The sequence below is a fragment of the Cyanistes caeruleus genome, chromosome 8, assembly GCF_971803275.1.
Source record: "Cyanistes caeruleus chromosome 8, bCyaCae1.hap1.1, whole genome shotgun sequence".
Taxonomy (NCBI): Eukaryota; Metazoa; Chordata; class Aves; order Passeriformes; family Paridae; genus Cyanistes; species Cyanistes caeruleus.
Genome location: NC_141708.1, coordinates 23,415,256 through 23,441,328, shown reverse-complemented (window position 1 = coordinate 23,441,328; position 26,073 = coordinate 23,415,256). Strand labels below are relative to the sequence as shown.

Below are 26,073 nucleotides of genomic sequence, written 5' to 3'. Positions count from 1 at the left end.
CCAAATCATTAGCAAACAGGCAGAGCCCTTCACCACTTCACTGTCTATGGACACAGACAAAAAAAAACCCCACACCCATTCCTTGAAAAAAACATCAGCACATCTTCAAGCCAGAAGTGCACAGATACTCAGATTAAAAGCTGTAACTGTAATACATCTACATTAGCTATGAATGCCTAACCACATCTCTAGTATTCTCCCTCTATGTTCAACAGTTAGCAACAAGGAAAATTATGTTAACCTTATGTACACTAGAGAACAGGATGCAAAAATTAGCATTACATTATGTTTTCCATGTTTAGATAAGAGGTTTACTCCAACAGATCAATAAACTTAGGGACTCGCTGGTTTTGCATTAGTAAGCAGTTTGAGTAAATTACCAGAAGTGGAAATTCAGTTATCAGCAGCTAGTGTTAGAAACAGCCAAGAGTGATGGTAAGATGAAATTTGACAATTTTTACAGTTTTGCCTTCGTACTCCTGAAAATACTGAACACTGGCAACTGATGCCATATAAATATGTCTAAATTAGCAGAGAAAAACAAACTGGGGGTTGAGAGATGGGGGAGGATGGTTGACCAGTTTGTTTTTGGGAGGAGGAGTGTGTTTGTGGTTTTGTTTTCAAACTGCAGTGGTATCAAGTCATGCCCAAGGACCTTTTATAAGCACATTCCTTCCAATAAATTCCAGGACATTTTTAATCTTTTTTATTCTTTGAAAATGGCATAATTCTTCAGAAAGCACACATACAAGTTTTGATGCCATGAAAGTTCAAGGCAGATATAAAAGATGCAGGCAGTGGATTCAGGATATTGCCAATTTGGCCACAATTTCCTGGCTTTATTCTGTCTGCCTATTTTTTGACTAAGCCAGCCAAGTGGAAAATGCTGATAGCAAGTAAAATATACACAGGAATGAGTAGTTTCAGCCATTAGTTGTACTTTAGAGGAAAAATCAGTACCTGGTAAAAAATTTTATTTTGTATGTCATATTTTAAAAACATAACTGTCACAGGACTCATGCTAGAAACCACAAGACATAACATGGATACATCCATTCTTTTTCAGCCACACAGAGCAGGAATTCCAAGCCTTTGGAGAGAACATCACACCTGCTACATCTCCTCTAGTGCATTAAGGAGTCTCTGGCACCAGTGGCAGTGTGCCACCTTTGGAAGAAAAGCCATCCATCAGCTAGACTGCTTCAGACCCACTTAGAGCTTATGTTAATGTGCACATGGAATGAAATCCAATTAGACTACAGCGTCCAAATTCACAGCCAAACTTCCTATGAAGTTTAACCCCTTGTTTGCAAGAGAAAAACATCAGCAACCTTGAGATGAATAATTCTTCTGTGATAAAGCCACATCTTGAAATCTCTGCTTCCAATTTCATGAATTCTGGAACAACATCCTTACCAAACTCCAAGTGTAATGGGCAGGGGGCTGTGGGGTGTGAACACAACCGACAAAAAAGCAAAACCAATTTTTGATAAAATAGCACAGTGTTATCTCCCAGAGCAGCATTTCAGATTTCATATTTGCCCACAGCATTTTTGCTTTACAGAAATCAAAATCCAAACCAAAACATCCAAGCTTATTCTCTCCCCAGAGGGCAATTTTTAAGCTGATGCTTTATATATTACAGGACTCTTCTCATTCCAAAAGGATATTCAAAGTGCTAGCTAGGTCTGATCTAAAAAGCTTAGGCATATTTTAGCACAAGCTTCATTTTAATATTCTTCAGGGTCCCCTTTATTACAGTAATCCTAATGACTGTCAGTTTGAGGCATAGAAGGTCAATGAGAGAAGCAGCAACTTTTGGCAAGAGTGTTATACACCATAAATATAAAAAGTATATAAAAAAAACCTTTGTTCATCTTGTGTTTTCTTTGGTTTATAACATCTCTTAAGAATAGATTGAATGTATCATCCTTCAGCAAAAAAACTGTGCCCTCCCTCTAATTACTAATGTTTGGGGTTTTTTTGTTTCATAAAATGTTGTGGTTTAAACCCAACAGGACACTAAACACCACCCAGTCACTCATCTACTCCCTTACACAATGGGACAGGGAGAAAAATCAAAGAGTAAAAGTAAGAAAGCTTGTGGGTAGAGACAAAGCAAGTTCAATAAAAAAGTTAGAAAAAAGAAACAGCCACACGTGTGAGCAAAGCAGAGCAAGGAATTGATTCACCAGTTCCCATGGGCAGGCAGGTGTTCAGCCATCCCTGTGCAAGCAGGGCTCCATCATACACAATGAGGACTTGGGAAAACAAACTCCATCACTCTGAATGTCTCTCCTTCCTCCTCTCCCCTCAGCTTCATACGTTGAGCATGACACTATATGGAATGAATATTTCTTTGATCAAGTGGGGTTAGCTGTTGTGGCCTCACAACTTCTTGTGCCCCTTCAGCCTTCTTTCTGGTGGGGTGGGGTGAGAAGCAGGAAAGGACTCTGAGGAATTGCTGTTCAGCAGTAACAAAAAATATTCTTATACTGTCAACACCATTTCCAGCACAAATCCAAAACACAGCTAATACTAATAGCTATGAAGAAAATTAATTCTACCCCAGGAAAAAAACCAGCCCAAAGGTAAATACAGGTGAAAACTAGAATCTAGAAAAATAAAATCCCTTTTCAGACCTGTGTGTTCATATAAACCAGCACACAATCAACTTGTGGACACACCACATCATTCAAGCACATCAGACACTAGATGGTGTTGACTGGGAAAGAGACATGACCCCCTTGTCTATGAGTGTTTGCATAAATCTCCCCATTTCCTTTGCCATTTATATGGTTTTCATAAACACATCTGAAACACGTCCTGCAGTAAGATCCTTTATATTTTAGTGTTCTCTGGGAAGTTCTGACTTAACTGGCCTCTAGCACTCCTGTACTTCTCCCCAGGTAGAACTCAACACATCACACTGCAAGTGCAGGAAGTATTTGGTGCCACCCGACAAGGAGAAAGGGGCCACCTGAGCCTTTTACTTGAAAAATTAGGTTGATGGGTCTAATGGTGGATTTTTTCCAGCTGTGGCACCAATAGTTTTCTAATATAGGCTTGTACAGAGCCTAGCAGAGAGGTTCCAGCTCCATATCGATTAGCATGCAAATTATTAAGTTTTCCTGGGACAAACCCAATTTGGACATGTATGGGTTAAGATAAAGAAGGCACAAACAGAAAATATACTTTTAATCCCTACTAATTATTTGAGGACAAATTCTAACTATATAAACATGTTAAGAAGGTGATGGAGTAGTCTGTTTTGTCTCTGGCATTTTTTATCTAGGGTAGGGCTCACGCAAACATGTTATGTAGAAAGCAGTACTGAGAAGGACAGGATTTTTAGAATACATCATATTACAATAGCTGTGAACAAAATGGTCATGCAAATTATACTCCAACACGTTATAGGACTGCTTCCAGTTCATATTTACATAAGGACAAATTAGTGAGCACTTACAGAGAAAACTATTTACCACAGCTTTGGTACATCGGTTGGCAACCTGTATACATAGCTACCCCAAAGTCACTCTGAAATTCAAATGTACTAGCTCAGACAGGTGTAAATGATGTTAGCTTTCTGATGAAAGCATAGAACACCCTGTAGCAACAATGGGATGAGTAGACAAGGATGTCTGCATATTAAAATTGCACTACAGACCTAAAATCGCTTGAAGCTGGAGCAAAATACCCTGTAACTTTATAGGCTGGGGGTTTTCCAAGAAATAATTTCCCAATTCTGTTTTGGTTATGCTGAAAAAACCCAAACAAACCCAAACATATTACTCAGTTGTATAGTTTCAAAAGATTAGAAAGAGATGACTGATTCTGTCTGTAGACAGACTTTTTCCTTTCCTGTGAAAGAACTGATCCATTTTTTTCTAGTTCTCTGGCTTGGAGCAGGAGAGTCAAAGTATTTATCCAAGTAATAGGAAAGGATTACACATGTAGATGGATTTACGAAACATCAATCCCAGCAGGCTTCTGAAATTAAAAGAGCCTAATGCATGAGGAGTGATATATTTTACAATAAGGGAAACGTCAAGCTGTGGAAAAACTATTCCAGAAGGTAGCTGTGAGTTAAGTACAGAGTTCACTTCTCTTGTCACTTGATCCTCTCCTTAGAATTAAGAACTGAACTTACCAGTTTGAAACACATAGAGTAGCAGCTATAAAAATCCATCACGAGAACATTCGTATTTGGAAATTTTTCTTCTTTTACACAAGTTTAAGGGATTGTCAGAGGTCAAAGAATTGAACATCCCTGCTGAGTCACTTCTATGAAAGACATGCTGTGGAACGGTGTACGTGTAGTTACTCTTGACAGCTATTCAGACAGGACCAAAAAAAAAAAAAGACGACTTGCTCATTATGGAGTCATTAGGCCTCAGTAGGGACTGATATTTTAAACAGAGAAGCAAGGATTTTCTGCTCAAGGAACAAAACTACACAAAGATATTTCCAGTAACACAATTTCCAACCACGCAATTAATTATGACTTTTAGGACAAAGTAGGTGTGTTCAATGCGTTGCTCTTAGGCTAAACTTGTACAACAAAAGATCTCTTTGTCTTTTTGCAAAAAGAAAAACAAGAGCCACTTGCGGGTCTTGAAATAGCTTTTAATGAAAAACAGAATCACATCTTGGCATAGAATGACACATATACCAACTACCCCTCCCCAGCTATCTATGGTTGCTTCTCTCTCTCCATAGGTGACAGGTACGTTTCCCAGACAGCAGCCAATACACTGTGTTTGTATGGCAAGGGGCAGGCTAATGAAGCAGAATAGGAGCATAGCTCCCATTAAAATGCAAGTCTGGTCTGAATACTTTTCCAAGCTCTTGGAGTTGCAGTGGTTTTGTTTGAGAGACTAACAGAACTTATTCTTACCAGCTTTTAAATTCTAACTGCTAATGAATGCAAAATGTTCTTCTTTCTTCATTTGGAGCACATTACAGGAAAGATCTACCAGTGTATAACAACATCAAAATCCTAACATAAAACAATATTTTAACCAATGCCTTGTAAAAAAACCCCAACCTTCTACATCCCAGCAGTGCATTGGTGCTAGAAGTAAAAGAGCTATTGAATTACATTCAGATACATTTCCTTACTGCAGAGTCTCCTGCATTTGAAGACAAGCTGCCCCTTGGTCCTTCCTGAACAAAAAGCTTTATATGTCACCATTAAAACTACATTCATTGTGATATACTCGTCCCCTTGGATGGTTAGCAGAAGTGCATGAATAAGTTGATCTCTGTTCAGGAAACATGTTAAATACATAAGTACTTAGTATGTGAGATATCTAATCATCACTACTTCTCTCCATGGTAGGTACAGTGAGCTGTCACTTGTACATGGATTTTCTGCTATTTTAACATTCAGCATTTATCAGTCATAAAACTTGGCCTATATAGCTTACTCCTTTAAACAGAGTTCACAATTAACTGTAATCACAGTTGTACATCAGACTGAATGTAAACGGGTTGTGTGAAAACTCATGCAATGTTTTTTGTTCTAAGAATATCTGTACAAAAAACACTCTATAAGTGCTAATTAAAGGCCTTATCTGGAGTAAATCAGGTAAATAATAATTACTTTCCCATGACATTCTATTACTTTCAAAAAATTAACTCAGTGTTATGTAAAGACCATGGAAGTTCAGCAAATATTTGCATTTTCCTGAGTGCAAGCAAAGGTGGCTTACAAGTGATAAGGTCAAAAGGCAGGCAGAGCCCAAGAGGAGCCATCCCAAATCTCTATAGCCTTAAACCTGAGGGTTCCATGCCATCTCTTGGGCAAACACCCAGTTGAACAGCAAGAACTGACAAAAACAGACTCATAGCCTCTCCAACATTATGGCTCACACAGAGAAGGTCCTAAGAAACCCATCCCTGGTGGAAGGTGGACAAGTGTCTCCCTTTTGGTTGAGGGTACCCAAATTTCTCTATATAGCAGAGGCCACTGCTGGTGGCAAACATGCCTAGTTGCACATTTGGTCATGTATGAAAATCCAAAGAATTATTTACTGCTACATCTTGACCACTTCACACCTTAGGAACACTGCACAGAATAGAAAGGTTTGATCAATGAATGGGGAAAATTATTTTGTCACTAGTCAAAGTTAATGACCACTGGAGTCTGCTACAGAAACAAGATGCACAAAGGTGTACCCAAAGCCAAAGCAAAGTTGATAGCAAAGATTTTATAGTATCTGTATCAAAACAGCATAGAGGAACATACATGAGACTGGGATGCAGCACAAATAGGATGACTAAGAGTTCTGATAGTGGAAATTCATTAACAGCAATATCTAATGTGCTGGTAGGCTCCAAGAATGACTGTTCTTATACAGCAGAAATCATAATTGCCTTTAATAGCAAATTATACTTCAATTTTGTTTTTTTTTTAAATAGCATAATAATACTTTCTAAAGCCTTGAGGAATCCATTGAGAAAACTAATCTGTAGAAAACTACATTTCCAATATAAGTTAAGAACCAATGTCCATGCCTTCAGGAGGAAATCAGCCTATGAGAGTATATTCTGATGTTGTGTTTCATGTAAGTGACTCCTGGAGCATGGCATTTCTCCACTCTTAGTGTAGATGTCCAGGACTAGAGCTCACTCTGAGGTTACAGCGGTTTTTTTCAGCCTGGCTAGAGATAGGTTATTACACAGGCTGTGAGCTCATGCCTGCTATGACAATGGGTTACATTTCATTTTTCTACTACTGCCCTATACACCCATTGTATGGGTAAAATTTTGTCTCCACACGAAAGAAATGTAAGTGCACAGGACTATTCATTTTTCTTAAAATTGAAGTTTTTTTAACCCAGAATTATTATGAAGGAAAATTACAAACCAGTAAAATAATTAATGTGCTTTCTTCTCTGGGTGATTCCACATGAGTAACACAATCTGTACTCAGGTTGTTATACATTTAAAGCAAAAGCTCTAATTTAGAGTAACTGCTGCCTGGTGAGTCTGTAGGTTAAGAAAAAAAAAAAATGCAGACCCAAGATCCACACTAGACCTGAAGTGCTTCTAGTAATTCTACCTTTCATCAAGCTTTTAAAATTAAATGAATTTGCAACATGTCATTATTCCTAGACCTTATGGAGAATATACTTTACTGCCAACAGAGACAGCTTCAATCTTACTCAGCATTAAGTTGAATTAGTGTCCCAAAGTGCCTACTCCCCTTCTCCTTTTACCTGGTCTTTGTTTAGATGTAAGGTCACAAATTAAGAAGGGCTTCATGCTGTTTCTGAGTCCCTCATATGCCTATTAAGGGGGAATCTTGAGTTTTATGGCTACAAGGCTTATGTCAGCCAACTATTATTAATTTAATTTATTAAGGGAAATAGTGAATGGCATGTTTGAAATAATGTATAATCAAGCCATTCCAACAATGCCTTATTGACTTACAGGCAAACCTGTTCTACTCTATAGTACCTCTATACTAGAAGTCCATCTTTCTCTCTGGGCTCACTTAAGACGTTATCTTTCATATTTATCATCCCTGTAATCAAAACTTACCGTTCTTTTCCCCTAACAAAACTTCCTCTGCATTCTACTCCAAGTTGGCTCCTCTCAACCATTCCTTTTCTGTTTCTCTCTACATCCTTGAGGAATGTTGTCACCTTCCAGTCTTTAGAAGCTTGATTCATTTGTCTGCATGAAATCCAGGAGACAGTAAGAACTTGAAAAAGATAATTAAGGTAACTCTAATACAAGATGTGCAGGTAGACTGTATTCTTACAAACACTGGGAGCAGCTGTTTTTCTATGTAGAACACACATCTGCTTCTAGAATTTGTTACGAGTTAAATCAACACCATAAAAATACTATTTCAAGGGATTCCCTAATGGTTCATCAAATTGGATGAAACACTGTTTGCAGTAGCCATATCTTATTTTTTTAACACTATCAATGAAGATGCCAGTTAAGTCTCTGCATTACAAATAATTAGTAAGTCTTGAAAATAATTATTGAACTAACTATATTATTTCCATTTCAAGAGAACCAGAAAAAGACCCTTCCAAATGATGCACAGGAACATGCACAAAAATTACCCTAAATTTCACTATCTGTCCAGCTATCCTTATCAATTACACATTTCAACTTCTGCCTTCTGAATCTATAGACAGAAGTTTTGATTGCCACACTTACTTAGCATTTAGGAATAGGAATAAAAATGCTAAACAAATACACAGATACATATGAACCACTCTCACTGTCACGTAATGCTGCATTTCAGTATATACACCAAGCTGAGGTTGTTTTTCAATCATCATACTCTGCTATTTCAAACACTTCAGCATTTTGAAAACTGTTTGGAGTGATCTAGAATGAGACTGCTAAGCCATTACTTTCTCATATGGATCCTGTTTTGACATCTGAAACCATTTATCAGCACAATAAAACCAGCCCCAAGAACAGTTTTTCAACGAAATGATAAACCCTGCACAAGGATACCAACAATATGCTCATTATTTTGACTGTTTTCCAGAGCACAGGTGTCATCACACCAGAAATATGGTTGTCAAGTTAGACCTCAGCCATTTCAGACCTCAACATAGCTTTATTATTATAGTAGACATTTAGAAGTAGCTTGTGTTTATACACTGTGCTAAGATAAATTGATTTAACATTTCATATACAAAGCTACAATAATTTGGGATGAACTTGCATCATTCATACGAGAACCTGGCAAAAAGAGGTACGTTTTCTCAAGTTAAGAGTATTACATGTAGGCACTTACGGCAAAGGACTAATTACATCAAGGACATCGAGAGTTTTTCTCTTTGCAGAACATTTAAAAATCTTCAAATTAACTGTTTGAAAGTGCATTAAAGTGCATGAAGGTATTTTAATCTCCTCTAGATGTTTAGCTCTGTGAAGTATTAAGTATTTTCTCTATATTAAATAGATATTTTTTTATTATATTAATAGTGAACTCCCCTGTGGGCAAATTGCAAAAAGCATCCCTTATTGTATCCCACATGGAATGACACATGCTCAATCCCTGACATTTGCAGACAAACTTCCTGAGGCTGTACTAGCCTTATTGGTACAACTGCAGAGTCCATAAAGATGTGTACATGAGTTAATGTAATTCCAGTGCCCCACTGATGCTTGGAGGACGCGACACTGCACTGGAGCTCTGGCTAGCTCCACGGTGTTCTTTTGCACTCTGGCGCAGGCGAGCACCAAGAGAGGGGAATCACTGGGGAGTAGGCTTGTCCCTCAGTGAAACCTCCAGAGTCTTGGGCCACCCCAAGCTCTGTGGTGCACAGCGTCAGGTATGGAGGCAAGAAAGTAGAGAAATCTCTCTCAGATTGAAATTCCCAGCAACAGTTTTATTAGCACGGGGAAAAAAGAGATGCAAGCCAGAAGGAACCAGGTCCAAAAGAGCCTTGAGCGCTGCCGGGCAGGGGGTTAAGTACAGCCCAATCTCCAAGGCAGGGTACAAACTGTGGACCAATAGGGAATCCCAAGGGGAGGAGTAAGGGGGGGGGGGAAATGACAGATTCAGGACCAATAGGAATACACAAAGGGAGGGAGCAAGATACACTAACCAGTGGGGCTTTGAGGGACAAATGATTGACACAGAAGGGTCTGGAAGAAGGGGTGGGGTTTACAATGATGGATAAGGAGTAGGGGCAGGGCTAAAGTGACTGGCAGGGAACATTCAGGAAAAATAGGAGGGGTTTACATAATCGACAACTGGGACCATACCAATATAATCAATGGGGGGAAACAAGAACATACCAACAAGTTTTAACGACTTTTAGCAAAATTAAATAAACACACTACAGCACTTGGAGATGGCTCTAAGAAGCACAATAGTGCCAACAGCTAACACATTCATTTCTCACACTGATGCCAGCATCAGCAGAGCTACCACAACAGTGACAGATCATCTAAAAGTTTGCTACGTGATCCGGACTGCACAGTATGAATGGTACTAATATATAAAGGGTATAAAGGGAATCACATATTCAAAGTATATTCATCAGGCACTACCAAAAAAAAGTTATAAATGTTCACTCATTTTGGTAAAGCGCTTAAACCTTGTCTGTCTTGTGTTATTCAAATCAGAAAATACTCAACAGAATATACACAATCTGCTATTTTTATCTTTTCTTAATGGTTTCTCAGTGACCTGGTTCCCTTCTATCCAGCCATCACTAGAATGCTAAAGTTTAGATAGATTAACAGCTGATTTCCTGAAAAGAACCAAGGAGCACTGAAGATTTATAGCTAAACACTGGATAGATATCCTTTAGTTATGAGAAGATCTTGGTGTCATTTCTATCCATTTGCCATTAAAGATTAATTTCAACTCTATCCTAAGTTTTTATTCTTGGAAAGAAATTGCAGAAGAAAACTATTTTACCAGTAATTTAATTTTTAAACTGCATTCTGCTTTTCAAATCTAGACAGCCATATTATAAAATAAGAGGTAAAGGAAAAAGATCTCTTTTTCTCACATTATTAGTTTGTCACGACCGTTATCAAAACGTTTGATTTAATCATCTCCACAAAACATGTGCCATGTTCATCCTGTTGTCAGTATCTCCCAACTGCTGTGGAAATAGAATGTCAGTCAAAGAGTGCAGATGTGGTTAAATCAGCCCAATTTAGAGCCTGGTTTCATGTTTTCCAGGTATCCTTTGCTAGCTTGGCTTTGGGGATTCATTTTGAAGCAGGAACTGTACTATTACTGAATTTGAGTGAATGGGATATTCATATTCAAATAGAACCTGGTGAATAAGTTTTTAGGTCAAGGCTGACATGCTAGTAAATTTCCCGATGGTTCAGTAGGAATTGGATTTAGTATATACAGGAAAATAAACAAACAATATTAGCTATATCCTTTGCATTATTAAGATATTAGAAAACTGGGAAACAGTCATAACACTGTCTTCTTATTTTAGGAACTAAATTTCTATATTAACAATTTTTGACACCAAATTAGCATCACTGAGCCTTCAGTGAGCAATGAACAGCTGTAAATTAAGTAATGTGTGTCCATGGATATTTAACAGTGATTTACAGCTTTGAAATAGCACAATATCATACTTCTACTGCTTAAAATAGCAGAGACAATAATTTTCTTTCATACACCCTAGTCCTGGACTTCACTCTCCCTACTGCTAAATCACATGAGAATTCCTTATGGTGTTGAAGTGCAAAGCCCTGACATTCTCATCAAACACTGAAGAAGTGAGCAGCTGGTACATTAAGATACAGAGAAGAAAAACTTTCCTTGAAATTTTTTTTCAAGTAAGAATCCATTCCAAATACTTGTGTTAACAGCAAGGCTGCAGCTCGTGCAAGCAGGTTTACAAAGACACTGGTACCTCATAAGCAAAGACTGGTTAATCTCTGTTCAAATATCTCGAATGCGTGGGGATTGGCCTCTTGTGCACTGGGTGAAAGAACCCGTTCTGGGACAAGTCTTCCAAATGGAAGTTTATGGGCAGAAGCAGGAAAGCTCCTACCCAGTACAAAACATGGAAATAGACATAGAATACTGAGGGTACCCCACATGACCTAAACTCTGTACCTAAGTGAGCAGCAGATATCTGGGCAGTTGCAGCCACAGACCAGCTGACTACACCACAGAAGGCAATACTGTGCACATCCTGACAGCACACGCATTGCATTTACTTCACACATTTGCACAGCTTGAAAGGCTATTATTATGTTTACTGTGGCCTTTGTTGTGTATACTCTCAGTTAGGATCAAATTAAAGGGACAAGAAACAGCAGGTTATATAAATTTCTCTCTAACGTGTTCGCATTTTTCTCCAAGTCAGACTTCACAGCTCAATCCACCTTCAGTTTTGAAGAGGCTCTCTGATATGCAGTGCAATGTCATGCTGAGCAAAAGCTTCTGAAAAACATCTCCAGGTCAGGAATTGAATAGTCTGTATCAGGTGTCAAGTGCAGATGATGTTAACCAGTAACAAATTGAGTAAAAAATAATATTCTTCAAGACTGTTTTGTCCAGGATAGTCTTGTAGGGAAATTTACCAAAAAGCTTAGGAAGGGAAGCAAAAGCTGAAACTCACCATGAAGAGTGAGGTACATGAATAAAACAGTCTGCTTTTACTTCACTTAAATCAGCATGGGTCAGGCATTATTTAACTCTCATAAGCACAAATATAATCCAATGAAATTAGGTCTAAGGGAAAAAACTTAGGCATATAACTGCCAAAGTCAGCTTGTGCATTACCAAGTGGGTACTGGAAAGCAAGAGCAAACTTCAGCAGTCTGTTTACACATGCACATCTCTACCTGCCATTCTTTAAATAAATATTTTCCCACTCTACCTGCCAGATCTAGAAAAACATTTCTTTTAAAAAAAAAGAGTCTCTACCATACTGATATACCATCTATCTTCTAAATGCTGTCTGGAAACCAATTGTCCCCTCTTTCCTTAAAAGTCTTAATTCCTCTCTCCTTGCTACCATTTAACTTTATATCTCTATTATCTAACCACACAAAGACTTTGAGATATCATTTTCACCAAAGATGCTATAAAATAAAGTGGTAATACTCTATATCATACTATATCACTGTCAGGGCCCTTATCTGAAGTTCATTCTCCTCTGCAGTGAATTATTTGTTCCCCAAGATAAACAATAAAACAACTCTGAAGTATTCTTTATTTCCAGTTCAGTCTGGTGTGCACATGTCCAAAAAAGGCCAGCTTATTGCTTCACTATTTTATCTACAGCATGCAAGATGAATTTTTGAGTTCTTGTGGTGAAGGCACTGGACTGACAGTCAACAATTTAATGCTTTATGTTCTCTATTTAGGGTTATTTACTTCTGCTTCAAGGCAAGCCTAACATCTATTGTAACGTGCCATAGTCTCAGAAAAAAAGTTTTTTTCACCATGAAGACATTTCTCTTTGAAAATAAAACCACTAAAAATCGTCTCTCTTCAACTCAGGAAAACCTCAGCATGAAGTTTGTTGGAAATATTTCGTGGTAGTTTCTTCAAATGTGTTTACGCAGCTGAAATAATATTTTTTAATACAACCTTAAATTATTCCTATTTTAAGTTATTGTATCTTGCAATGTCTTTAATACTTTCTAAGATTTTCTCCCACTGTGTTGACTATTTATTTTCATGCATTCACAACTACAAGTAAACAAGTATCTACCACACTTGTTTAGCTCATATCTTCTGGAGACATCATCTCTACTTGCCATGAAATGCTCCTGTCCAAGCAAACAATATGCTGTTTGCAATTTAAAAAACAAACCATCAAAAAAACCCTAAATGCAGCAGACTAGAATTAGACAGACACAGCTGTCTAATGTTCTAAAACATCAAGTTTTAAATTGGAAAGCTTCAGAGTTTTCAGTGCCATATTAGCTCCCTTTCCAAAACTAATTTCAATGATCTAAGGCTTTTCAAAGCAGGGTTCTATAAGCATTTTTCTTAACTGACCAGTTACAAGACAGAATCAGATCTAGATATCCTGTTGTAAGGTGACACAAAGTGTTTCTTGAGTATCTACTTGCGGCCCAAGAAACCTCAGTTACAATCTAAGGCATGGGGTTTAAGAGCTTGGTCAACAAGTGGGCCTTTAAAGGCCAGGTAGAAATTCTGTGAAGAGCAGTCTGGGCCTAGAGCACAGGAATGGAATCATTTATAGAAAAAAGAAATTTGATTTTAAGTAGCAATTCATATCATGAAACATCATCAATTAATACACTGTTATCTTGAAGGAAATACTTTAAATTCATTTTCTGATGGTTTTTATTTTCTCAAATATGCTTTAAAAATAAACCTTACCCTTTGGGATTCCTACTAAACTCTCATCTGCAAATTTAAGCTTCCAGTTCAAAGCCAGCTTCAGAAAGCTTTAATATTTCTACTCAATGAATTTGAGCTCAGCAGTCAGAAACTAACGTTCTGAGACATAGGAACCGGCTGCTGTTGTCTGAGCAAAATCATTTGCAAAAATTAATCACTTTGAAATATAGTAAGTATGAGAGACTATCCAACTTTAGAACCCTCATTTAGAATGGCAGACATTGCTCAGTAGAACAGGTTTTAGAACAAAAAACCCCAAACTAAACCAAAATGAATGCCCCACCAGAAAAACACAGCACACTGAAGCACAAGTACAAAACAAGAAACAGAAAAGGCTACGACATACTTAGTTTCTGGTAAGCATACAAGACAAATTGTACAAAGAACCCGTTCATTCTTGCAACTTGGCTAAAGAACCTAGCGACGGCTGCGTTAGAGGTCATTATGTGACAAAGAGGAATTAAAATGCAGAACTTCAGGAAAGGCCAGCAGCTGCAGCTTCCAAAAAGCACAGCACACAAAAAGGAAAACAACATTCAAAACAGAGCCAGTGCAAACGAATCCAGATATACCACACAAATATCCATGTTATTACTACGAAGAGATAAAAAGAGCAATTTCAAGAAGGTACAGTTGTGCCAAAATAAGAACACTGAGCTTCATCAGTACTCATAGAATTTTAATGCAAGAAAACTGGGTCACAGAAGACCTGAAACCACTAAAACAGATTATGTAGATACTGCTTGACTGAATTACTGAAGTTGCTTCAAAAATCTTACCTTGTGTTAATAAAAGACTTTGCACCTGAAAAAAACACACATCTAAGCCACTCTTCAGTTGACCCAATTACTTTTTTTTTGTCCAAAAGAAATTAAGAGCTTCTAAAATCCAGTACAGCTAAATTTAACAGGTTTATTTCTTCATAAACCAGGATGTGTATCTGTCACACTAATTTGCTGTCAAGACCAGCATCATTTAAAATCCCAAATCAAGCATGAATGCTACATATGCACACAAAGACAGAATGCTTTCCCAAAAATTAGGTAACTGCTACAGAAAGGACTGCTCAATTCAAGGGAAAATACAGGACCACAGCTGGGAGTAGTCTTTCTCTAGTACACTATCTAAAAGCAAGTGATACGAACCAAGAACTTACACAGCCTCTTTTTGCAGAAATTTGAAACTGTTTTTTCAAACAAAACACACACAGCCTCATCTCTGTCTCAAAGCCAAAGAAACAGCAAAGTAACAAACCACTGAACAGTCCTTGTTCACTGTGATAGAGAAGATGTGTGATAAAGTCTTTACAAATAATTCTAAGGTGAAGGTATGGGTGTGAATGTCTTTGAAATGGGGCTTAATGTCTCTACTAACTTCAAGCAGCAGTCTGACTTCTGAAACAGACAAATGAGTCTGCACAAGCCTGAATTTTGGAACTTTGGGGTAAAAGGACAGGCTGAAGGGGGCATATGTGGTAGGCAGTTTGGGAAGGCTGTACCTTCCAGGTACCTCAGCCAAAGGGGAAAGGAAGAGGGCAACATGCAGCTGGGAGTTTAGGAGAAATGGAGGCTACACCCCCCAAAATCTCCAGCAAGAAAACCCTGCAGGAATGTACCCCAGCAAACTCTCTCCCTTTATTCAAATGAAGCTGGAGGACTCCTCTGTCCCCTTTAGGGACACTGGCTTTTCTTAGTTTTTCTGTACAACGGCTATGTTAGGAACACCATGAAGACACTGGAGAACTATCCACAATTTAGCAAAGCTGCAGCTGTTAGAAGAGTATCTGCAGTGTGATAGCAGACAAATCTGTTCTAATCCCTGCAAGGAGCCAGTTCTACTGCTCTTTATTTGTTGTGCTACAGCTTGGCTTGCCCTGCCAAAGAACAAACTGCCAAAGATCCCAGCTAACACCCAGCTTTGAAAAAGAGTAGTACTGATGAGATGGCTTTTCTACTCTTTGCTTTCCCAATGCAAACAGACCACATCAGTTTAGTTATAATTCTTGAAGCATACAACTTGTTACTAACTCTCAACTAAAAGGATTCATTTTTAGCAGGTACAAACGAAACTACATGACCGACTTCATTTGCTTTCCCTTTCACCCTTGGTCCCTTCTTTGTACATGCACTTCATTTCCATTGCAAAAGATTTGGTTTTGTTTTGCAAGCTTCTCGTGTCAGCCAGTATTAGGAACACAAAGAACCTTTTGTATATTGTACTTGCTATTTTTCCTTCCTCACTCCTCTTCCTAGCAGACAAAATGTACCTCATTAAAAATTACTTTGCAACTGAAAAATGTTTCAGTTACTTGGTGAATTCTTGCTTTCTGCCTGTCAGTTGAAGTGAGTTACAAAAAGGTACTTATTATCACGCTAGCTAAATAAATAGGATTTTATCAAATTGTACTAATCAGTAACTTTTTTTAAAATATAGGAAGTTAATGTACATTGCAACAAAAGTAATGTACTCTCAAAACACTCTGCAAATAACACAGATATTGAAACAATAGGAGTGCCATACTCATAAGCATCTAACGGATCAAGCATAGCATTGAGTTTTTGAAATATCAAGGCTTTACTCTTACCACAGACAAATTCCCTTTGCATGTAAGTTAAGAACAGAGTGTGTTGAGTCTACATTGACAAAGCAAAACAATCAATTGCACCTGGTTTCTTATCAGCTATCACCTTGATATATCTACTGATTACCAGTTGAATTTAGATCTAAGGTTAAATCTGTGCCTATGCTTGGGAATTTTGAAAACTTCACTAGACCTGGATATATTTTCATTGCATTTGAAGGCATTTATTAGCTTTTATTATTTTTTATTATACATTTTTAAATTATTATTTATTATTTTTAAACACTGCCTTATCAGCATAGACAGAAACATTGAGATCCAGCACAAATAGTTTACTTGGTAAAAACTGAGAAAGAGCAAACACTAGGAAGTGTTTGAATGTCCCATCCCTACTTTTGAATAAGACATTCTGCTGAAACACTACCTTCACAAACTAGATGGTTTTTACAAATAAAATCGGGCTCCACCCAACACAGAGAAATTAAAAATTTCTTTCATGGAATGTGGTTTTCTTCTTCATATCCCTAATACCTTGACATTTCTCTCTTTCCTTTACTAGAATGCAAATTCAAATTCTACTATGAAATATTCACTTAGTTTTACCCTGCACTTTGTTACTATGAATGCAACAGAAGTAATGGAGTTTACAGTGTCTTGTCTAAGGGGGATGCTGAAATCAAGATATAAATAATTCAGCAAAGAATCAGAGGGTTGCTCACAAAGGACAGTTCAGAGAATGGATGATCCAGGGAGCTGACTGCAATACAGTGCACAAGTGGAAAAGGTGTACTAGCTCTGCACCTGTTCAAAGGAACATAACTTTGTGTTTACTACAAACTACTCAAAATACAGTACAATCAATAATCGCATGAGTTCAAAAATATGGCCATTGTAGTCTTACAGAACTTGCATTTGAAAAAAAACCTGAAAATAACTCCTCCAGAATTAAGTGAAGTTTTGCTCAGACTCAAATCTACAGTCTATGCAATTCTGAAAAACAAAACAAACCAACCTAAGTCTCAGAGGAAAACCTCTTTCCTAAAGGGTATGGATTCACTCTCTTCTGTTCCTCCTCTAAGAGTGAACAGTCAAGTTTTATCAGAGAAAAATGAAACAAAACCAATGTTAAATATATATTATCAAAACAACATGTAAACTTTATACTGTAGAACAAACCAGTCATTTAGTTATCATGACAGAAGCATCTTTACATGACTGCTTTCTCCTTTTCCTGCTGTAACACTGGAAATGTTCATCAAGCAGCAACTACGAAGTCTTCATGAAAATGATAGAATTGAAAACACCTGAGGGAAAATGAGTCAGGAAAAAAACCTCTTGCTTAGAATAACAGTAAGAAATTGATTATAAGCCCAACAAGGAACATTTGTAGTATGACCACTAACTTCATAGTCCCATTCCAATGTTTTCATCGCAATATAATGGCTATGACTAAGTCTTGTTCATTAGCACATGTCATCTTCAACACTTACTGTCTTTGACAATGTCCTAACTCATGATCCACGCAATTTGTTGCATATTCTCCTTAGAAGCAATTCTCTTTCTCTTTGACATTTTCAAGCTAACAGGTAAGACACTGCTCTTGGGTACACAGGCCCAGACAGCACTTTCACATAATGTAAAAAAAAAAAAGTTTTAACAAGGTAAAGAAGATGAAAACTTGTCACCTATATTCTGCTCTACTCAAACAGCAATAAAACTGTCCTAGAGCATATCATTCCAAAAAATGCATTTCAATAATTTACAGACGTCTAAGACAGTAAAACAAAACATTAAAAAGTTTATTTCCTCCTACCAGATGACTGTACCACGTTCTGAATATCTAACATAATTTCTTGTATCAACTCACACAAGAGATACAAGGGGATTTGCAATGCAAATTTAGCCGCTCAGATAAATTTTTCAAGTGGTTTGGAACTGCAAGGGGTTTTTTTTGTCCTCTCTCTGCTAAGTGAGTTATTTCTGATTTAAATAGGTGTTTGAGGGACCAATTTAGAAGCCAGCAATATCCTTCCCTGATTGGCTCCCCCAGGCCAATAGAGTACATGCAGCACTCCACTATAGAAAGGACTTCTACACGTCTGAGTTTGAGGCATTGATCTGCTGCTTTATATATCTGAAAAGCTTCTTCTGCTCTGAATATAAAGGCCATGACACAATTTCTTCTATTTTCCTTCTCTTTCTGTTAGTTTTCTTTGTTCATACAGTTGTCTTCATTTCTAGATGGAATTATCAAGGCAAAGACCTCATGTCAGGATTTTTCTTCTACTAACCCCTAAGTGTTCCAAAAATATGTTTTGGCGATTACATTCCATTTATAAAAGTATTTTTCTGAGTACCACACTGCACAGTCTGCAGTCAGTATGGGCCAGGAATTGCTCCACTGAAAACAGTAAGACCACAGAGATTTGTGATCAATAAACAGAAAATCAAGATTCTACGTCTGAACAGTTTACCACAGCATGTAAAAAGTCACAGATTTTATTGGCACAGTTATGCAAGAAATTTTAAATGTTTTGAAAAGAAAAATCATTAAATACCACATTGGAATCCAACACTTGGATTACCTCAGCCTTGGAATCTCAATGTTTGTCTCAAATTATATGTTAAGGCTCTGTCAGAAAAAACCTTCCATTTCAGAACTGAAGCTCTGTACCTTCTTGGTTTTGCACAGCCTAAATATGTTTGTCAAAACACCTTCCGGACAAGCTGCCAGTACATCAGAGTTCAAAATCCCCGTAACAATCAGAATTTCACAAAGCAGTTCCATCATGTCCTTATAAAACTTTTCTGCAGTGCTGAGCGAGCCTCTGTCCTCATCACAGATTACTATCACACAGCAGCAGCAGCAGCAGCAGCAGCAGCAGCACACACATTGTTATGCTCCTCACGTCCCACCCTCCATCCACCCAGAGACTGCAATCAGGTATCTGATAATAATGCAAGTCACATCAGCTGGACTGCTGCCGCAGTGAACTGATCCATGCTGCTGCCTTGATGCAAATACAAGGACACCAGGGCCACAAGACGCAGGATCCTGTCTTTGTATTACAAATACTGCTTTCCAGATGGAGCATTCCAGCCCTCTTGCTTCTCTTGCAGGTATGCAGTCTACCTACATTCCCTCTTAGCCTCTAGCTGAGCAATGGCATTGTGTGACACATTAAATAAATAAATGAAAGAGTGCTGCAAAGCAGGAGTTGTGGGAACAAATGCTATTTAATCACTACGTTGCTGCTGTGCTTCCAGTACTGTGGCACTCCTTCTTACTGCAAGTGATGGGTTTTCTCATCGTCTTTGCCACCATGTGAAAACTTGCCTAATAGCCTTGAAGCACTGAATTTAAAGAAAAGGTTTGTCAAACATGCTTAAACTGATTACTGCTCAAAAAATAACTTCTACTGCATTCAGCAGATATTTCTGGGTTTTTTCGTGTTTCATATACATAAAAATCTTGATAAATTACGTACAAGTGTGTACGTAACTTGCAAGTAACAAATTAAACAGTTAATCCATGAGGATATTAAGTCTACATATTAGTTTTATTGTCCTAGAATCCCAACAGAAGTGTTAGTGCCACAGAACAATCCTCACATGATGTACTTCTTGAATACACTCAGCAGGACAATATATTGAAGCAGCAGCAAACTGAAGTATTGTCAGACAAGTATTGGAGGAGAGCTACAAGTACTGCAGAAGGCATTGTTTTAAATTCCCTCATCCCATTTTATTTTATTTTGCCCAGATTTCTCTCTCACAATTTGGGATTAAATGTATGCATTGGTAGTTTAGAAACAAGTAACTTTTTTTTTCACCTGAGAGATGATTCCTTTGTGGCTTTTGTCTTTATTGTTTTTAACCGGGAAAAATGAACATTGAGTTGAATTTGAAAAACAAAGTGGGGAAAAATAAAAAGAAATTAGTAAAAGTGAAATAATTAGCATTTTTATTGTGAGCCTAACCTACACTAGACACTTTTCTTTCTCAGCTAGTGAGATGCAGACTCTCCACAGATAACCACTTCAGTTGGGAGGTACAAAGAGAACACACACTCCCCCAAAGCAGCCACAGCAGTGCTACTGCTATTTAACACATTTGACTCACCAGTCTTCTAACAGGAACCAAACAGCACAGCAGCTGCATGGGAAACAAGGATGGTGGTGTTTTCTTGACCTCAAAGTCATCTTCAGTATAGTATATGAACACAGAAAATATTACCTGCCATGACCACCCTTCTATAGAAAATACATTTGACATCTATTTACTCTGATAACTCTATACAAGCCTGCTGGAACAACTGTTCCTCCCCAAAGAGAAAAGCTTTATTTTCACTGAGAGCAAGGGTTTTTTTAAGCTTATGTCTACCAATTACAGATGATCTTCCACCACTCCAGTAAAGGTACTTCACCAGTTTCCATTTCTGATTTCTAAGATGGGAGACCAAACAGACTGCAGGGCAGCAATATCAACAGGCATACAAAACAGGCAGTGACAGCAGATTTCTGACCATTTCAAGCCATAAAGTCAGAGTTCTACCCATGCAAAATAAGTAAAACAAAGAAATTAGACTCTCATCTTTGGACTTAAGCTTTCCTTTATTAAGATTAATAATAATTAATTATTATTAATTAATAAGATTAATATTCTACTGGAAACCTACATGTTTGAGGACTTTGACATAATGACATACTCGATCCACTAAAAGTATGTTGAGAGAGAAGCCCACCACTGGAGCAGGCTTGCTGGCAGGACTTGCAGCAGTTTGTGAAGAGCTGCAGCCTGCAGGAAGGACCCATGCTCCAAGAAGCTCCTGAAGGACTTCACCCATTAGGAGGGACTGGAGCAGGCAAGTGCATGATGAGTCTTCCCCAAGGAGGTTTGCTTGTTTTGTTTAATTCACACAGACTTACATCTATCTTAGAAGCAGACTAGTAAAGAAAGCTTCCGAGTCAGGAAAAAAAAAAAAAAAGGGGGTGGGGGGGTGGGGGGGGTGGTGGATTGTATACTAAGTTGGTCAGAAGTTGTCCTGATTCAGATGTGCTGAAACATGCCTTTATCTCAGAACCTGTGACACAGAGGGTAACCTCACCTCCCTAGTTGCAGCCTCCTGGAACCAGCTCCCATCTTAGCTATACCCAGCAGGAGTACTTCTCCATCCAGAGGCAAATTAAAGACTGACCCACACTTCCTTATGTCAAAGAAGCTATCAAAATAGCACTGCAATACCACAGCCTTTGGGTTGAGGTCCTTCAAGTATGAGCAAACTGCCTACTCTCTGTTCCACTCCAAGACTGTTATGCTAAAATGTTTCATTTTTATACTCTCAAGATTCTGAGTGTTTGTGTTCACAACAAATGATTGGCTGGAGTAATCTCAAAATAGGAAAAGTCATTGATCCAAGTTCTTTCCAGCAGAACTGACATTGACTGCAATGGTAACTTCTGCCTTAGCCCTCCATCTGGGTCTCCAGTCAAGAGCACAGCCCTTTCACTGCAAGGATGGCTCCTGCAGCCTGCAAGAACATATGGAGGAGGCCCTGCTCTAGGGAACCCCAGGGAATGCCATTGTGTGCAGGAGCAACAATCCCAAGCAATAAAGTCTGCTCACTGATTTACAAAGCCACTTTGTATACTTGGTTTGAACATCATTATCTGCCAGCAAATAATAATCTCAGAGTTGATGGCATGACTTTGCTGTGACCAGGAGAGGTAAAGATGTAGGGCACATAGGAAAGATTAAATGCCACCTTTTGAAATTCACAGGTTATTCCCTCTGATCAAAGGATGTTTTGGAATATTTACTAGCTACCACATTAACATTTTGCTCTAAAGAGAGAAGATTTATGCCCCCCGCCCCCGCTGTCTTTGGCAGTTAACAAATATCACCAGGTTTTGATTAAAATATATCTTCAGTAACAGAAATTAAAGTCACATAGATATACATAGAATGGTCTTGTATGTGAAGAGGCAATAATAAGTGGATGGAAATTACAGATTAAGTACAGTGGGGAAAATATGATAGAAATGTACCATTAAGATCCTTTTGGGATTGGAGGAGAGTGTGTGTGTGACTATGATGCTCTTAGTAGCCAACAGCAGTGAGATGGCAGGCATCAGCTCAGGGCAGGCAGATCCATTTTTCCTGTTAACACATTCAGATCCAGATTACCACTGCACTTGTTTTTGAATTGCAAGACTTAAAGTACTGGGAACTTTAGCTGCCATGCATTCTCTGTTGCTGAACAGAAATAAGCTGTTTCTTAGTTATGCCAGGCTAGTTCTGCCACTAGATGCAGACACTGTTGTCCAAGGAGCACCAGCAGTTCAACTCATTAATTTAAAAAAAGTCAGTAAGGACTGAAGATGAAGACTACCCTTTTGCAGTACACTGCATCTTCAGTGGATAGATGAGTTGCAGGAAAAGAAATATCAATCTTAAACTTCATGTACTGAAGTTCATACTTAACTGTCAACAATTCAGATATACTATGGCCAAAAGCACAGGGAGAAAAAACTCAGTGTTCATCAAAATCAACTCCTGAAAGTGCTTGTGTTCTTGAAATTATTTTTGCTGGTTTGATATAATTTTTCCTATACAGTAAAAGAGAATTTTCTATACTATATGTCAAATAAAACCACATAAAAGTCGTTTTACAAGCACTTCAAACCAAAAGAAAACAACTCACTAAGAGCTGTAACTTTAAATATTTAGTGTCATTTAAAGTATTCTTAAACTGCAGCAACATAATAGGCAACAACTGCATACTGAAACAGTAATTAATCTATAGGAAATTAATCACTAGAATATTTTTAGACTGCATAGTACCTTTTCATTCAAAAAATGATGAATAGACAATGCAACTGTGAGTTGATTCACCAGTTCAGGTAGCATCTTCAAAAGGAAAAAGTACCATATATTCTTTCATTTACACAGAATCAAATCTTCCTTTTAATCCTACACAACAGAAATTTCCTAATACACTAAGTTAATAATTCATTTCCCAATCAAATTCTCTCCTGGAAAATCTCTGATCTCAATTTTTCTCACAAATCACCATCTGTACATTGCCTATGCAATTTCTGTTTGGAGCTTTTCTGTACACAAATAGGAATAGCAGGTACATGTGCAGAACATAAATCAGAGTCTCATTGTTCCAAGTGTGTACCGCTAGTACAAACCTTCTGAAGGTCTCAGAAACGATGTTCTTCATACTCCAATGGTAAAAGCTGCATCATGTGGTTTTCTACCCTATCAAAGGTTAGGGCATGGTAAAGTGGTTAGTATCTGCAAGGAAGCATCAGGGCCTGGCTAAGACAGCAAACCTGGGACTGAGGCACTGCTTCCTTCCAAGTGAACCTTTGTAAAATTATATACCTGCCTTCAGTATTTGCCAGCCTGCAAAAAAAAAAAAAAAACCAAAAAAAACAACCCTGAAGGTCATGCTCAACCTGTAGTTTAGATACACCACCTTTACCCAGTCCTGAAATTCTTTAGTTGCACAAAACCAAGGTCCTAGGTGAATAAATTAGAAGTAACTGAGATGCAGGGAAGTCTAAGGCCACTGATAGTGTCATTGCACCCAAGGTTTCTTGTAAAAGGTCCCTCATAAAATTTTTAATGACCCTGCAGTCACAGGTCATTCTTTCCTCCTAGATTCTGAATGCTTTATAGTCTACATATTTTTTTGGGGTGGGGGATAAAGGTAATAACATATCTGTGGTTTTGCCTCAGAACTTCTGCAGAACTTGAGAGTTTGGCCATTTTATTTGAGTTGCTGCTAATGTGTTATTACAAAAGAAACGGAACAAAAAAACTCTGATATCAATGCAATAAATAACTGCTTCATGAAGTGTGACATCTCAGTTAGTGCTGGTACTGTTCACTGTCCAGTAAGTACCTAGCTGGGACTCATGACACTAAATACAACATTCATTCACATGGACAACTGCAGGATGAAGCTTCACACGACAGTTGCCACGAGACAGAATCCCATCAAGCCTTTGCAAAAAACTGTCACAGAAATGCTCAGAAGTTAATTAATAGCACTACATTCTGTAAAACACTGTTAATACCTGTATTTGCCTTGTTTTTCTGATGAAAGCTAGCTTTACATCTGCAGTGGTTGAAACCTGATTCATGAACCCTATCTGTGCTAACAAGGTCAGGCAAACAAGGACACATTTTCAATCCACACGTATGAAGAACTTGAGCATGCTCATCCTTTCCCAGATCATTGGAAAACTCTAGGGCATCCCAAGATAGGATTATACATTAACAAGCATAAAAGAAGTATGATCAAACTTACTTGCACAGCCAAAGATACTCGTGGTTAATGTTCCTGTTTACAGCAAGTGGAAAGTCAGAGCTGCTCCAGCTGCTGTCAGCAGGGCGCAGGTGAGGCCAGGCAGGCTCTGCCACAGTACAAAGCAGCGTCAAGCCACCCCAGCCCACCCAGCTCATGGGGACATCACACTTTGGCCCCATTCCATCTCTCCAGAGCAGCTCAGCCTACTTTTGTCAGCACAACCCCACGTACACAGCAGACCCTTGCACAGCCCTGAGCCCACCAGCAGGCCCAGACTGCCCCCATCAGCCTCCCCAGCCCCCATCTGCTCCAGGCCTTCCACCACCCAAGCGCTGGAGGGAGGAGGGAGCCTCATCCACCCTCCACTGCCCCTGTGGGGATGGAGCGCACCTGTCCTCCATTGTTCATCTCTGCTCCTCCATTGTTCATCTCTGCTCCTCCATTGCTCATCTCTGCTCCTCCATTGCTCATCTCTGCTCCTTTTTCTCCTGGCATGGCCTGCCCAGGCTGGCACAGGCTCCACGGGGCACTGGCCTGCAGGCACCGCTGCCCTCAGGCCAGAGCAGGACACGGGAGCTGCCCAGTCCAGCCCAGGGACCACAAATGGTCAGAGCGAGCCACAGACAGCACCCAACAGACACTTGTGTGGAGCCAGCTGGTTCTGTTGTGCTGGGGGTTTTCTTTGTTTGCTTTGGGGCTTATTTCACATCATTTACTTGTTTGGTTGGGATGTTTCCAGGTTTTTTTTAAAACCATAGCCCTGTACTGACTTTAGACATCAAATGGCTGAAATTGCACTCCTTTGGGTTTGTATCTTCCACTTCTCACAGAACTTAGGTAAGTTTTAGTGTTTCTAGTCTAGGACAAGGCTTTCAAAATTTTTGCTTGTTTGTTTGGCTAGGGGATTGTTGCAGGTTTTTTAATTTCATTCTTATAGCTTTTTGTTTCCCCTTTTTTGTACCCTTGATGCAGAAAATACTCAGCAAGTTAAAAAATGGCACTGATAAACAATATGGGTAAATTAAATTTATCATTTGCCTAAGAGAACACTATATGAAAATTATTGCACCTACTTCCATTTTATTTACAATGAAGGAAACAGATCATTTGTTGTCACCTTTCAATAATAAAGGTTATATTAAAGCAGACAATCCATGTTTAAAACTGGAGTAATTCAGAAGTTCAGAGACAATACAATGCTTTGAGTAATTTATAATTTTCAAACAGAAATTTACTAACAAAATGAAATTCAAATTAAATGCAATATAAAGCCAACATTTAACTAAGTCCAGAGCTGAAAAGTGATCTCTAGAC

General features: G+C 38.4%; 1 protein-coding gene across 2 annotated transcripts; it reads right to left on the bottom strand.

Annotated features, from left to right (window-relative positions):
• Positions 1-702: 702 nt before the first annotated feature.
• Positions 703-25,368, bottom strand: LOC147651924 (uncharacterized). 2 transcript variants are annotated; one of them, XM_086899376.1, is made up of 5 exons: positions 25,119-25,368; positions 24,760-24,865; positions 23,633-23,849; positions 7,552-7,686; positions 703-4,336 (listed from the first exon to the last, which is right to left on the bottom strand). In XM_086899376.1, the coding sequence occupies exons 1-3, from the start codon at positions 25,252-25,254 to the stop codon at positions 23,732-23,734; spliced, it is 360 nt and encodes a 119-aa protein (XP_086755502.1). In that variant the 5' UTR covers positions 25,255-25,368; the 3' UTR covers positions 703-4,336; positions 7,552-7,686; positions 23,633-23,731. The 2 variants fall into 2 exon arrangements, with proteins under 2 accessions (XP_086755502.1, XP_086755501.1); XM_086899375.1 differs by lacking the exon at positions 703-4,336 and having other exon boundaries at positions 4,614-7,686.
• Positions 25,369-26,073: the final 705 nt, after the last annotated feature.